We start from the raw sequence: 14592 nt of genomic DNA on the forward strand, positions 1-14592 counted from the left end.
TGACACAGCTGGGTAGACCAAATCCCAGAGCGGAGATCCACTCTCGGGTCCAAGCAGGGCTGAGGTTGGAGCCAGCGCAGCCCTTACCCTTCAGTGAGCCACAGGCCCCTCTCTGAACTGGGCGGTGAGACACGTCTCCTTTGGCCCGCCTTTACCCTGTGCCCAGATCACTGGCCTAGCTCCTGGGCTGTATTTATTCACTCAGGAGCAGTAAGTACTTACCATGTGCTGCATTGTTGCTGTTGTTCAGTCGCTGGGTCGTATCCGACCCTTTGCGACCCCATGGACTGCAGCGAACCAGGCTTCCCTGTCCTTCACCACCTCCCAGAGTTTGCTCAAACTCATGTCCATTGAGTCGATGATGCCATCCAACCATCTCATCCTCTGTCGTCCCCTTCTCCTCCTGCCTTCAATCTTTCCCAGCATCAGGGTCTTTTCCAATGAGTCTGTTCTTGGCATCAGGTGGCCAAAGTACTGGAGCTTCAGCTTCAGCATCAGTCCTTCCAATGAATATCCAGGACTGATTTCCTTTAGGACTGACCGGTTGGATCTCCTTGCTCTCCAAGGGTCTCTGTGTTGTATATGGGCTTCTCCTGTTGCAGAGTACGGGCTCTAGAGCATGGGCTCAGTAGTTGTGGTACACTGGCTCAGTTGCCCCAGGCATGTGGCATCTTTCCAGACCAGGGATCAAACCCATGCCCCCTGCATGGGCAGGCAGACACTTAGCCACTGGACCACCAGGGAAGCTCTAGCACGGCAAATACAAACACAGTACAAAATACAAATACACTTTGTATTGTTCCAAAAATGATTTAGAGTGCCTTTTAAGAATACAGAAAATAGGCAATAAAATAACATTCAGAGAAGAGGACAAGACAGTTTGGTCCAGGGGAAAATGAAGATAGGAAAAATCTACTGGAACCAGAATGGAGCTAGTTCAGAGAGGACCCGGCTAGCACTGAGGCTGTGGGCTCAGCAGGCTCTGTGCTGGGTGCAGGGTTTTATGTGGCCTTTATTACTTAATCCTCATTCTACCTTTTAACATAGGTATTAATATTATTTTTATTCCCATTTCCATGGGAGGCAAATTGGGCTCAGAGATATTAAGTGACGTGTCCAAGGCTGTTCAAACAGTACTGCTAAGTCACTTCAGTCGTGTCCGACTCTGTGCGACTCCATAGACGGCAGCCCACCAGGCTGCCCCATCCCTGGGATTCTCCAGGCAAGAACACTGGAGTGGGTTGCCGTTTCCTTCTCCAACGCATGAAAGTGAAAAGTGAAAGTGAAGTCGCTCAGTCGTGTCTGACTCAGCGATCCCATGGACTGCAGCCCACCTGGCTCCTCCATCCATGGGATTTTCCAGGCAAGAGTGCTGGAGTGGGGAGCCATCGCCTTCTCCAGTTCAAACAGTACAGCCGGACTTAAAGCCCCATATTAGACCACAGAGTCTACTCTCTTAGCCACCCTGCTCTACAGCCTGTAGCTTGATCTTAGACATGGCGGTGAACTTGGTGGCATCCAAAGAAAACAGGAAACAAGCTATTTCATGGTTATCTGGTTATGCCCATAAATTCCTTCCCTCACCTTGAACTTGTGGAAAACGTCCTCGGGGCCTGTGTAGCCCGGGGCCTGGCATGTCGTCAGTAGGTGTTCATTAAATGCTCGCCAACTGAATGAACACAAATGAACAAATGGACTAGGCCTGATGCAGTGTGGCATTGATCTGAACATCTGCCCTGGAGGCAGAGAGAGAAAGGAAAGTCGTGTGGGGCAAAGCTGGGGTCTTGGCTGCTCACGTGGGAAGCCCCCAGCAGCAGACAGAAGGACTCTTCCAGTTGTGAGCAATGGGAAGCAAGTCTAGTGGGCTTGTCTGCAACAAAGAATCTATCAGCTCATGCAACTACAGAACCCAAGGGTATCTGCTATCAGGCATGGCTAGATCCAGGGACTCATTAGCACTTTATCTCACTTGGCGCCATCCTCTCGCTTCCCATCTGACTAGTCAGGGGAGTTTTTCTGTTCCAGCAGAGCAGACATGCCAGGTTCACGTGTTCATCGGTGGTGCAGCAGAGAAGGGAAGTGGTGGAATATGCAGATTGGCCAGGTCTGGCTCAGGTCGCTCCTGTAGAGGAGGAGCGGGCAGGCCCCTCAAACCACACAGCCTGCCTGTAGGATGTGGCTTCCTCTGGAGGAAACCAGGACTGCAGTTTGCAAAAACGGGGGACGTGGATTCTGAGCAAACAGAAGCCGCTGGCCCAGACAGCAGGAGTTCTAAGGGGCTGTCAGCCTCCCCTGCCACCTCTGCCGTGGCTGAGAACTTTCGAGCCTTTTGCAGCCTCCCTGTGGTGCTCACGGTCATTACCCCTGTCTGCTTTATGAGAAATTCCATTATTGGAAGGGACTTAGAGCTTGTTTGCTGGGGTCAAGAGACTGTGGGAAAGGGGGAAACTACAAAACAGCATAGAGGCTTCTCAGGGGCACGCTGCCCCCAGGTCTGAGACTGTGAGGGAACTGATGGGTGTCGAGTCAGCTCGGTGACCATGGGGCTCTGGTTGGCTGGGGGAACAGCACAGGTGCAGAAAGGCCTTCCGAGGCTCCGCCCCCTCACCTGTCGGGTCACACAGATCCCAGAGGAGGGCAGAGTCAGGGTGCGACTGCAGGGCTTGCGTCTTGCAGGTGGCGGCCTATGGCGGGAAGCTGCGATACACCCTCTCCTACACGGCGGGGGCCCAGGGCAGCCCGCTCTCTGACCCCGAAGTCCAGATCACGGTGAGCATGGGGCTTCAGCGCCAGGCGGGAAGAAGGGGGGCATGCTTGATGTTTCTGCCCTTTCAGTCAGCGCTCAGCTGGCCCGGCACCCACCCACTGCTTAGGGCCCCCACCGCACCCCATGTCTGGAACTACAGAGGCCGGGCCCGGCTCCAGGGCCTGTACCTGACTCCTTAGGGCACAGGAGCTTGGGAGATTGGGGAGATGGGAGGCTGGGACTGGGGGATCTACTGTCCCCAAGAGCCCCTCGGTTCCCCTCCAATCCTGCTGGTGTCTCCCCAGGGCAACAACATCATGCTGGTAGCCTCCCAGCCAGCGCTGCAGGGCCCGGAGAGGAAGAACTACGAGGTCGTTTTCCGAGAGGTGAGAGGCGCTCGGCCACACCGTGTCTGACCCTCCCCAGCCTGCTTTGGAGCCCGGCTTTGACACCAGCTTCCCCTGCCTCTTACTCCACCCCGGTCCTGAGCTCACTGTCCTCAGCCAGTGCCTGGGAGGCAGGGGTTGGGGGTGGGGGTGCTGCAGGGCCAACCCCTCACCTTCATCTGCTGTCTTCTCCCCCCACGCAGGAATTCTGGCGCCGGCCTGACGGGCAGCCAGCCACCCGCGAGCACCTCCTGATGGCGCTGGCTGACCTGGACGAGCTCCTGGTCCGAGCCACATTCTCCTCCATGCCGTTGGCGGCCAGCATCAGCGGGGTCAGCCTTGAGGTCGCCCAGCCCGGCCCCTCCGAGGGACCCCGGGCCCTGGAAGTGGAGGAATGCCGCTGCCCCCCGGGCTACGTCGGCTCGTCCTGCCAGGTGAGCGTGGCCCGCCCAGCCGCCTCTGCACCAGCATAGCTGGGTCCGCAAGAGGTCAGCCTGGATTCCCACGGCCTGTGATCACCGTGGGCTTCCCAGGTGGCACTTGTGGTGAAGAGCCCGCCTGCCAGTGCAGGAGATGTGAGAGACCCAGGTTCGACCCCTGGGTCAGGAAGAGCCCCTAGAGGAGGACACAGCAACCCACTCCAGTATTCTTGCCTGGAAAACCCCACGGACAGAGGAACCTGGTGGGCTATGGTCCATGGGGTCTCAAAGAGTCAGTCGTGACTGAAGGGACTTAGGCATGCACACGGTCACCATCATGACTTTAATATGCTCGGCGACAGGGCATATGTTCTTCCCAACAGCTCTGAGAGAGGTGTAATTGCCCCCTTTTAACAGATTATTTTTAAAAAATGAGGCTCTGAAAGGTGTGTGACTTACCCAAGGGCACACAGCTACACCCTGCAGAGTTAAGACCCAGATTGCCCTCTCAGGGTGCTCGCCAGAGGTACGGAGACAAACGGAGACACCCAAAGTTAGCCCAAAGCAGAGCCTGGAGATGCCTCCGAGTGGTGAACAGCGTGGATGGGAGTAGGCTTCTAGGCAGGAGGACAGAATACACAGAAGTGTCAGAAAGAGGAATGTGTGAGGACAGAGCCTACGATGCAGAAGGGTCACCCCTGGAAAGCTGGGGCGGGGGGCGCTTCTTCAGACCTGGAGTAAGGCTCCCCTGGCAGGAACTACTGCCAAGCTGCAGAGGGAACGCCAGGGTTGGAACTGGGCCCCAGGAAACTTCTCTGCTCACTGCGACTGAGATGGCTGGGGCCAGGGAGAGACAGGCAGCTCGACTGGGAGGGAAGGGGGCTGGGGAGTGGAAGGGAGGACAGGCCATTGGAGGGACTCCAAGAACATCTACAGGGCTCTGCTGGAGACTGAACGCGAGGGCAGGGCCTGCGCTGACTGCTCACCCCTGAATCCCCAGGCACAGAGCGGGCAACCACTTAACACTGGATGAGTGGGTGTGGAAGTGGGGAAGGGGGATCTCGGGAGGAGAGTGGGGAGGGCTGCGATGCCAGGTGGGCACCAGGGAGGTCAAACAGCCAGCTCCCCAGCCCAACTCAGGAAGTCCCGGCGAGAAGCCCGTGTCTCTACAGCTTTGTATCTGTGCACGTTTGCCATGGCCACAGGAGCGTTCACATCCAAGGAGATGAGCTTCATGTCCCTTGAAGTTATGAAACAACACTTTTTTTTTTGGTGAAACAACACGTTTTGGAGAACTCCTGGAGAAGGCAGGATCCCTGGTGCACATTTTCTGCAGTGAAACAAAACAGATTTATAAACATCCCTTTGAAATGGTCGGGGAGGGGAGGGCCTGGAGAGATTTCAAAGAAGCAGTAGAGCGAATAGAAATTCATTGTTCTCAGAACCCCTGATTACTCACTTAGGATGTTTAAAAACCTCCTTGGTTACCTGGGTGCTGCCTCCTTCACTTATGGGGCAAAGGTAAACACAGTCATAAAAGCCTTCAAGTAGTCACCCCAACTCCAGGTCTTCTGAGTGCTCCTTTTTCCATGTAGGGCTTGTTTTTCAATAAAGATCCTGCTAGAAGAGTTTTTAGGAACGAAGCCCTGGGGCCAGAGAAGGGTTCTGCATTGTTGTTCACTCACTCACTAAGTCGTGTCCAACTCTTTGTGACCCCATGGACTGCCTCACGCCAGGCCTCCCTGTCCTTCACCATCTCCCAGAGCCTGCTCAAACTCATGTGCATTGAGTCGGTGATGCCCTCCAACCATCTCATCCTCTGTCGCCCCCTTCTCCTCCTGCCTTCAATCTTTCCCAGCATCAAGGTCTTTTCCAATGAGTCAGTTTTTCGCATCAGGTGGCCAAAGTATGGGAGCTTCAGCTTCAGTCCTTCCAATGAACAGTTAGGATTAATTTCCTTTAGGATTAACTGGTTTGATCTCTTGGCTGTCCAAGGGACTCTCAAGAGTCCTCTCCATTAAGGATGAACTATTATTTCCATATATCCATGACTGGAGATGCCAGACAGGATGGGGGCAGACACTCCCAGCTCTCCAGAGCTCTCCAGAGCTGGGAGGAGAGGAGGGCCCCTGAGAGGGGATGCTGGGACGGGGAGCTGGGCCTGGACTCTGCCCTCCAAGAGCCAATGGGAGTCAAGATGACTGAGGAGAGGAGTTCTGGGTCTACCGGCTGCAGGTGGGACCACCTTGGAGATGGAGACCAACGCTCCCCTCTGTCCCCTAGGACTGTGCCCCGGGCTACACGCGCACCGGGAGTGGACTCTACCTCGGCCACTGTGAGCTGTGCGAATGCAATGGCCACTCAGACCTGTGCCACCCGGAGACCGGGGCCTGCTCAGTAAGATGCACGCAGGGCCAGGGCAGGGGCTGCTTGGCTGGGGCTGGGTGGGGTGTCAGGGCTGGCTGTGGGGTGGGAGGGCTTTGGTGTGTTTAGACGGACGTCCGGGGGCAAAGTCACAGGGCGCATCCCATGGGGCAAAGTGCCTGGGCCCGCAGGTCTGAGGCACCGAGGGGTCGCAGATATGGCGGGGTGAGCAGAGCCGGGAATTAGCGCCCTTCTTTATAAAGAAAGCTTTAGAGGAGTCCCTGGTGGTCTACTTCAGCGGGCATGGGTTCAGTCACTGGCCAGGGGACTGAGATCCTACAAGCCACGTGGTACAGCCCCAAAAACCCAGAAAACAAGAGAAGGCTGGTTCCTGTTATTTCCTATCACCAGTGTGACACATGTTTTCTGTAGAAGAATCAGACTGTAGAGATAACTTAAAAACAAAGTTAAAATTCCCTGAAATCCTACCATCTGGAGGTAATCACTGTCAACATTAGACTGTGGAGTTCTTTTTTCTGGGCAAAGGTTTACACAGATTAATATACCTCTCGTTTTGCAAATAAGCCCAGGATCACTGTGTTTCATGATCAACTTTTTTTCACTTCTTGACATCTTTCAATATTTCAATATTTTTTATACCTGAGCTTTTCAGAGTGGTATGTGTATAGCCCTCTGGGATACGTGGTCAAGGACCAGGTGGTTGACAGAACCACCAACTAAATATCGAATGAGGATTATGCTACATTAATTTTAAAAAAATAGATCTCTTTGGAGGAAAACATAAAACGCACACGCATTTTTTATACAATTAAGTGCTTATTTCCAAAACTCTGCCCCCATACAACACCCAAGTGGGTACTTTCCTGTGATATTACAGGTATTTAGATAGAAAAATGTAAGAAATGCAATCAATATCCTTTTTGATAGCTTTTTGGATGGAATTTCCTTTTTTAATTTTCTCAGTTCTTTTTTTCTTGGTGTGTTTCCAGCATTGTGCTTTTAAAAACACCGCTGAGATGAATGGAACATCCTGTAGTGAATTCATTGTGCCGCTCCCTGATTATTTCTTTAAGATAAGCTCGAATGTGGAATTTCCAGATCAAGGGATTACCAAATCCCTTGGAGGGAGTATGATTTGGGGTAAATTTTGCCAAATAGCAAGTGGCTGACATCCTTGCACCTTGCAGCAATGCCAGCACCACGCCGCCGGGGAGTTCTGTGAGCAGTGTGCCCCTGGCTACTATGGAGATGCCACGGCCGGAACGCCCGAGGACTGCCAGCCCTGCGCCTGCCCACTGACCAACCCAGAGAACATGTGGGTGCCCTTGCTCAAGGCCCGAGGGGGTAGAGGGCATTGCACTGACTCTTGGGGTAAAAGTGAGGGGACGAGGGGGTGGGTGTTCCAGAGCCTGAGCTTCGCCTCCTACCGCAGGTTCTCCCGCACCTGTGAAAGCCTGGGAGCTGGAGGGTACCGCTGCACGGCCTGTGAACCTGGCTACACTGGCCAGTACTGTGAGCAGTAAGTTTGCTACAGGAGGGATGCAGGGAGCGGGGCATGGGGTAAACTCCTAGCTGAGAGTCCTGGATGATGTTGCTCAGAAAGGTCCCTACCAGGATCGTGTCCCTCCCCTGTCCAAAACTCTGCCAAGATTCCCCGGTGCCCTTGGGACCAGCCCGAGCTCCTTAGGTAGTAGCCTTATCATTCACCAGGCTCATCCCACCTCTGACACCTAACTCTGTACTCTAGCTGGGTGTCCCTTGACTTCTTCATGTTCAGTTCTTTAGATGTGCTGTTTTTGCTCTTCATGGATCGTTCTTCATCCACATACCAACCCCCGCCCCCATCCTGGCTAACTCCTGTTTGACCTTCAAGGCTGAGCTTTATTCCATTGTTCAGCGCGTTTTTATTGAGACTCTACTGTATGCCGTGCAGTGTAGAAACGTGTTGGAAACAAAGTGATGAGCAAAACAGATTCAGTCCCAACCCTTATAGAGTCTACTGCCTGTAATGGGAGACAAGACAGTGGGTAATCCTGCAAATAAATAGTTGCAAATGAGGATAAATTCTTTGCTGACTACAGTCTGCTTCAAGGGAATAGAACAGCCCAGGAGTCTCGTCCTCTGGGAAGCATCCTGATTCTCAGGGCTGGACAAGTGCCCCTCTCCCACCACGCCCCCCCAGCCCGCATGCATGTCCCTCACTCTCATATCTGTAGTTCCTTAAGAGCAAGGATTTTATCATGTTTGCTGTTGTGCATCCATAACCTTGCTTAGTGTATGTGTGTGTGTGTGTGTGTGTGTGTGTGTGTTAGTCACTCGGTCGTGTCCGACTCTTTGCGACCACATGGACATAAATGTTTGTTGAATGAACATTTCCCTGAATCCAACCTGCTGACCTTCTCCCCGCACCACCCCGCCGCCCCGCCCCAGTCAGCTTTCTCAGCTCACAGAGGCTCTGCGCTGGGGCCGTTTTGGTCTCTGAAAATCCTTCCTGAGCTCTGAGTCTCCTCACCCTGTAGTGGGCAGAGAGCTGGCTCCCCAAGTCCGCCAAGAGGCACTGGGTCCCCTGAGGCCTGACACAGCTTGTCCCTGTCCCTCCTTACAGGTGTGCCCCAGGATACGTGGGTAATCCCAATGTGCCAGGGGGCCGGTGCCTGCCGCAGGGTAAGTGGGACCATGGTCTTGGGTCAAAGGTGATGGCAAGGCAGGGGACCTGGGGAGACTGAGAGATACTAGGTCTGGGGAGCAGGGTGGGGACAGGGTGTGCCAGTCTTTGGGAGGGCAGGGGGATTTGAGACAGTGGTGCCTGCTGGGGACCTCCTGCCTGAGTGGCCTCCCCTGTCCCTCTCCCAGCAGACCAAGCCCCGCTGGTGGTGCAGGTCCATCCAACTCGGAGCATAGTACCCCAAGGCGGCCCCCACTCCCTGCGGTGCCAGGTCAGCGGGAGCCCACCCCACTACTTCTACTGGTCTCGTGAAGATGGGCGGCCCTTGCCCAGCAGCACCCAGCAGCGACATCAAGGTACGCATGGCCCCAGGCCCCTCGGCCACCCTGGTGGAAGGGGAGACACAGGCCTGAGCCTACCCTACTGAGATCCTGTAGGGACCCACATGCAGGACTGGGTCGTAAAAGGTTGCATCTTCACTGATGAGCCCCCGCCCCCGCCTTGCCACCAGGCTCAGAGCTGCACTTCCCCAGCGTCCAGCCCTCAGATGCTGGAGTCTACATTTGCACCTGTCGGAATCTCCATCATGCCAACACCAGCCGGGCAGAGCTGCTGGTCACTGGTGAGTTCCTCGTCCCCTAACCCCAGCACTGCCTGTCCTGGGCCGGGCTGCACACTGTAGACCCAAGCCGCTGGTGCATTCATCTGCCAGAGGGGGACAGTGGTTTCCTGGATGAGGACACTGGCCAGAAAGATGGGAAGAGATGATGGCGTCAAGATGGTAGAACTGATACCGGCAGAGCTGGCAGGACTTGATACCCAGAGAGAGAAAAGTCTAGGAAGATGCCCAAGGGTCTGGATTCCAGCAGCTGGGCACACAGGGCACCATTTACCAAGATGAGAGAGGCTCCAACAGCAGAGTTTCTTCATTAGGGCTGCCCCAAAAGCAGAGACTGAGACAAAGGTTTGTGTGCATGTAGTTTATTTGGGAAACGAAATGAAAGCGAGAAGAGAAGGTACCCAGGAAAGCGCGTGTCATCACTGGGCACATTACCACCTAGAGCAGGTGTTGCTGAACACAGCTGGGGCAGCACCAGGGAACTCCAGAGTAAAGCCAGCTCCTTGGAGTCCCCCCACTGTGCCCCAGTGCCCACCCACTGCCGCAGGGCCAAGGGAGCTGGGGTATGCGTGCACCAGCTCCCATCAGTCAGTGACTGGGGCCTGTTCCAGGAGCACTGAGGCTGCTGCATTCTGTCCCACACTGTGGGCAGGCACAGTGACCTGAGGAAACCCTCCTGCAAAGAAACGCAGCTGCTGCAGAATTCAGGCAGGCGGGTGCAGAAGTGACCACGCCAGGGCGTGTGCACGGGATGCCGGCAACCCCTGCCACCAGCAGGTCCCAGGGAACCACAAGTGTGGTTTTAGCCCTGTTAAAAGTTTGAGATGTTTGGGGAAACACTGAAGTGTGTACATGAGGTGGGCGTTTTGGAGCTGTGAATCTGGAGCTCAGGAAAGAGGCCCTGGCCAGAGAAATGAATTTGGGAACTGTGGGTACAGGGGTGGGGCAGGATGAAGTCACCCAGGACAGAGCCCTGGCGAGCCCCAACCTGAGCTTGTCAGATAGAGGAGAAAGCAAGTGGGCACAGCCCGCAGACAGGAGGAGGCTGGGGGAGGGGGTGGCTGGAATCAGGGGGCAAACGGCTTCCTGGAGAGAGTGGCCCCCTCGCCAGAAGCTCCCAGGAGGTCAGCTCCAGGCAGAGAAATAACCCTCAGAGTTGATGCTTTGACAGGAGCGGTTTGCAGTGAAGAGAAGGGGGAGAAACTGGATTGGAGTGGGGCAGAGAATGGATGGGGAGGCAACCAGTGTAAATGACTGCTTCAAGAGTCTTGCCTTTGAACAGAGGGCAAGAAGTAGGGCAGGAGGTGGGCAGTGGGGGGCGCATGTGGGGTCGGGGTCATTTTCAGATATGGGAAATTCTAGAACACATTTGTCTGTGGAGTGGGATGATCCCATGGGAAGGGAGCCAGGGAGGGCACGGCTGGGGGAGGGGGTCCTCGGGAGGGGCTCCAGCACTCAGGAAGGGGAGTTGAGGGTGGGCTGGAGGTGGGGAGAAGGCTCGCCCTTCAGGGACCCGGGAGGAGGGAGGTGGGGAGATTGGGGATCGTAGAAAATTCCTGACTAGTCATTTCACTTCTCTCCAGAAGTTGAATTGAAGCCACAGAAGTGGAAGGAGGACTCTGGAGGGTGGAGAAGTTGGGAGGAGGTGTGAAATGGTTGTTTAAGAGGATAGAAACTCATACCAGACAGAGAGCCCCGCTGGGGTGAAGTGCGAATTGTTAAGAGCTCGTTTGTGGTCTATGATGATGAACCGGAGCCAAGGGGATCATGGTGTGATGTTTTCTGGCCACAGCCTGATGGGTGCTCGGTGCCTGCAGGGGAGAAGGGAGATGATGGGTTTGAGCCAGGAGGAGGGAGGGAGGTGTCAGGGAGTGGAATGGAAGCTAAGCCAGACTGGGGGGATGGAGAGAGAGAGAGGGAAAGTGGACCCAGGACAGGGGCCTGGCCAGCACCCAGCTCCCCAGGGAAACTCCCACCCCCGCAGAGGCTCCCGGCAAGCCCATCACGGTCACAGTGGAGGAGCAACGTAGCCAGAGTGTGCGCCCCGGAGCTGACGTCACCTTCATCTGCACGGCCAAGAGCAAGGTGGGCGGGGCAGGGAGTGGGCACTGGCGAGGGTCCGTCTCCTGGGGTCTCTGAGCCCCACGCCCATCTCTCTGGCCTCCCCCACCTGCAGTCTCCGGCTTATACCCTGGTGTGGACCCGCCTGCATAATGGGAAACTGCCAAGCCGAGCCATGGATTTCAACGGTATCCTGACCATTCGCAACGTACAGCCCAGTGACGCGGGCACCTACGTGTGCACCGGCTCCAATATGTTCGCCATGGACCAGGGCACAGCCACACTGCATGTACAAGGTACACCGTTCACGTCCACGCCTGACCCACCCGGCCCTGCCCCTTCCTCCACGCTCTCCAGGACCGGTGAGCGTCTCTCCATTCAGTTGACAGCTTCTGAACTGGAAGTACGGCAGGCCCTAGACTCAGAAGAAATGGGGTTGGGGGGTTAGACAAGCAGTATCTCTGCCCTCCCGCCCTCCGTGTTCTGTGGGGAGACACTGAGTCTGGAAACAGTGGACAAACAACAGAATCACACCAGTGCTGGGATGTGAGTGGAGTGGAAGGAAAGCGAGGCTTGAGGTGGGCCTGAGCTGAGAGCTCTTCTACATGGGGTGGTCAGGGAGGGCCCCCCAGAGGAAGTGACATCTCAGCTGAGACCTGAAGGGAAGAGAAGGGGTTCAGCCGTGCAGGAGCTGACAGCGGAAGCAGCATGTGCAAGGGCCCCGAGGCAGGAGCGTGCTGTTTGAGGGAAGGCGGGGCCAGCGTGGAAGGGTGGGTGAGGAACTTGAAGATATGGGCAGAGGTGAGTGCACTCAGTGAGGCACAGCAGGGAATTCAGGTGTTTTTGTTCTGAAAGCCACGAACAGGCCATCAGTGGGCAAGTAACGAGATCCCACTGACTTTTTTTTTTTTTTTGGCCGCGTGTGCAGCTTGTGGGATCTTAGTTCCCTGACCAGGGATCAAACCCACACCCTCAGCAGTGAAAGGGAAGACTCCTAACCTCTGGATTGCCAGAGAAGTCCCCCCCACCCCTACCGCCAATGACATTTATTTTTTTTAACATTTTTTGAAGTCTTTATTGAATTTGTTACAATATTGCTTCTGTTTGCTTATGTTTGGGTGTTGGTTTTTTTGAGCCAAGAGGCATGTGGGGATCTTAGTTCCCCGACCGGGGATCAAACCCACAGCCTCACCAGTGAAAGTGCAGAGTCCTAACCCCTGGACCGCCAGGGAAATCCCTCCCACTGACTGACAATGTAGAGACTCCCTCTGCCTGCTGTGTGGACAAATGGCCATGAAGGGCTGGAGTGGCAGCAAAGCGAGCATCAAGGAGGCCGTTGGCACGGGTCCCTCCCCTCCCTGACCCCACACGCTGTCTCCTCGCTCCTCAGCCTCGGCCACCCCGTCCGCCCCTGTGGTCTCCATCCACCCGCCGCAGCTCACAGTGCAGCCGGGCCAGATGGCCGAGTTCCGCTGCAGTGCCACGGGGCACCCCATGCCCAGCCTTGAGTGGACAGGTGAGGCCGTGGCAGGTACAACTGTCAGAGCCTGGCTCTCCTGGATGTGGGGGAGTGCCAGGGGGTGGGACTCTAGGAGGTGGACCTCAACCTCTTGGCGCACGGTGGTGGGTGGGCCCAGCAATGCCCATCCCAGTGGGTACTGACCCCACCTCCCCGCCGTCAGGGGGCCCTGGTGGCCAGCTCCCTCAGAAAGCACAGGTGCATCGTGGCATCCTGCGCCTGCCAGCCGTTGAGGCCTCGGATCAAGGGCAGTACCTGTGCCGCGCCCACAGCAGCGCCGGGCAGCATGTGGCCAGGGCTGTGCTCCACGTGCACGGTGAGAGAACTGGGCTGAGCGGGGAGGCGGTGGGGGCTGGCCCTGGCAGCCGTGGGGAGGTGTTCTCACAGGGTTCTGTCTGCAGGGGGCAGCGGGCCCAGGGTCCAGGTGAGCCCAGAGAGGACCCAGGTACACGAAGGCCGCACCGTCAGGCTGTACTGCAGGGCCGCGGGGGTGCCCAGTGCCACCATCACCTGGAGGAAGGAAGGGGGCAGCCTCCCCCCACAGGTGAGGGTACCTGCCCGGCTCAGCCGAGTCCCAGCACCTGCCCTCTGCCCCTCCCCTCTCCTCCTCCAGTTCCCTCCACTTCCAAGAGGCTGCTGTGCTCAGAATTCCCACTCCGGGTGTCCTGGCAGGGGGAAGCTGTCAGCCTCCTGCTTTGCTGCCTGGGTGCCCACCCGGGGCCCCGATCCCGGCTCTGAGCTGGCCTGTACGCCTCTGCCCGCCCTCCCTGGCCAGCCCATGCCAGGCTGCCTCTGACCCCTTCTCCCTGTGTGGCAGGCCCGTGCAGAGCGCACAGACATTGCCACCCTGCTCATCCCCGCCATCACGGCCGCCGATGCTGGCTTCTACCTCTGTGTGGCCACCAGCCCTGCGGGCACTGCTCAGGCCCGGATTCAAGTGGTCGTCCTTCCAGGTGCGGGGCCTCCAGGGGCTCGGAGGCATCGGAGGGCCAGCCGGGGCTCCCCCGCGGTTGCCTCACTCCCCCGCCAACCCCGCCTCCCATCCCAGGTGCCACCACCCCACCGGTCAGGATTGAGTCCTCCTCGCCTTCTGTGACCGAAGGACAGACCCTGGACCTCAACTGTGTGGTGGCAGGGCTGGCCCACAGCCAGATCACGTGGTACAAGCGAGGGGGCAGCCTGCCTCCCCACGCCCAGGTACGAGGGTCCCTGAGCCCTGTGGTGGGAGCCCCCCGAGGAGTGGTCCGTCACGTCCCAGGAGGAGATGCTCTGCACGAGCAGGGCCCGCCCTTATTTCGCTCTCTCTGCAGCCCCCTTTGGGGCAGTCCCGGGCGGAGCCAGGCGCAGAGGGGACGGCGACCAGAGCCCCTCCCATCCTCGCAAACCTCTGTCCTTACCTGGCCTAGGTGCACGGCTCCCGGCTGCGTCTGCCCCAGGTATCACCAGCCGATTCTGGAGAATATGTGTGCCGAGTGGAGAACGATTCAGGCCCCAAGGAGGCCTCCATCATCGTCTCTGTCCTCCACAGCCGCCATCCAGGCCCCGGCTACACCCCAGGTGAGGAGCTGGAGGGGCTGGGCGAGGGCTGAGCCCTCCGGCCTCCCCTGTATTCCCGAGGATGGCGCCCCGGGGTCTCTTCGGTGCTATCCAGACAGGAAGAGGCGCTCCTGGCAGGCTCCAATCGCCTCCTTCCCCTCGAGGAGAGATGAGGGGTCTGAGGGTGGAGACAGTTTGACCTGACTTACAGAGACCCCCATGGGGAGGGTACTGTTTCCGGAATTCGTCAGGAAGT

The 14592-nt window shown here is 56.9% G+C and overlaps 1 protein-coding gene across 9 annotated transcripts in view; it reads left to right on the forward strand.

Moving 5' to 3' along the window:
* HSPG2 (heparan sulfate proteoglycan 2) overlaps positions 1-14592 on the forward strand; it is a 110109-nt gene that overhangs the window by 66541 nt on the left and 28976 nt on the right. For 6 of the 9 annotated variants that reach the window (XM_061394059.1, XM_061394011.1, XM_061394021.1 and 3 more), the window contains 17 exons: positions 2677-2769; positions 3052-3132; positions 3336-3566; positions 5835-5948; positions 7124-7251; positions 7369-7455; positions 8542-8600; positions 8790-8957; positions 9113-9223; positions 11205-11305; positions 11397-11577; positions 12672-12797; positions 12964-13116; positions 13202-13344; positions 13618-13753; positions 13849-13997; positions 14207-14357. In XM_061394059.1, coding sequence (XP_061250043.1) covers positions 2677-2769; positions 3052-3132; positions 3336-3566; positions 5835-5948; positions 7124-7251; positions 7369-7455; positions 8542-8600; positions 8790-8957; positions 9113-9223; positions 11205-11305; positions 11397-11577; positions 12672-12797; positions 12964-13116; positions 13202-13344; positions 13618-13753; positions 13849-13997; positions 14207-14357 — 2212 coding nt within the window. The remainder of the gene's footprint in view (positions 1-2676; positions 2770-3051; positions 3133-3335; positions 3567-5834; positions 5949-7123; positions 7252-7368; positions 7456-8541; positions 8601-8789; positions 8958-9112; positions 9224-11204; positions 11306-11396; positions 11578-12671; positions 12798-12963; positions 13117-13201; positions 13345-13617; positions 13754-13848; positions 13998-14206; positions 14358-14592) is intronic. The other 3 variants (XM_061394031.1, XM_061394050.1, XM_061394078.1) reach the window with 1 other exon arrangement.

This window comes from Bos javanicus, chromosome 2 (genome assembly GCF_032452875.1).
Source record: "Bos javanicus breed banteng chromosome 2, ARS-OSU_banteng_1.0, whole genome shotgun sequence".
Classification (NCBI taxonomy): domain Eukaryota; kingdom Metazoa; phylum Chordata; class Mammalia; order Artiodactyla; family Bovidae; genus Bos; species Bos javanicus.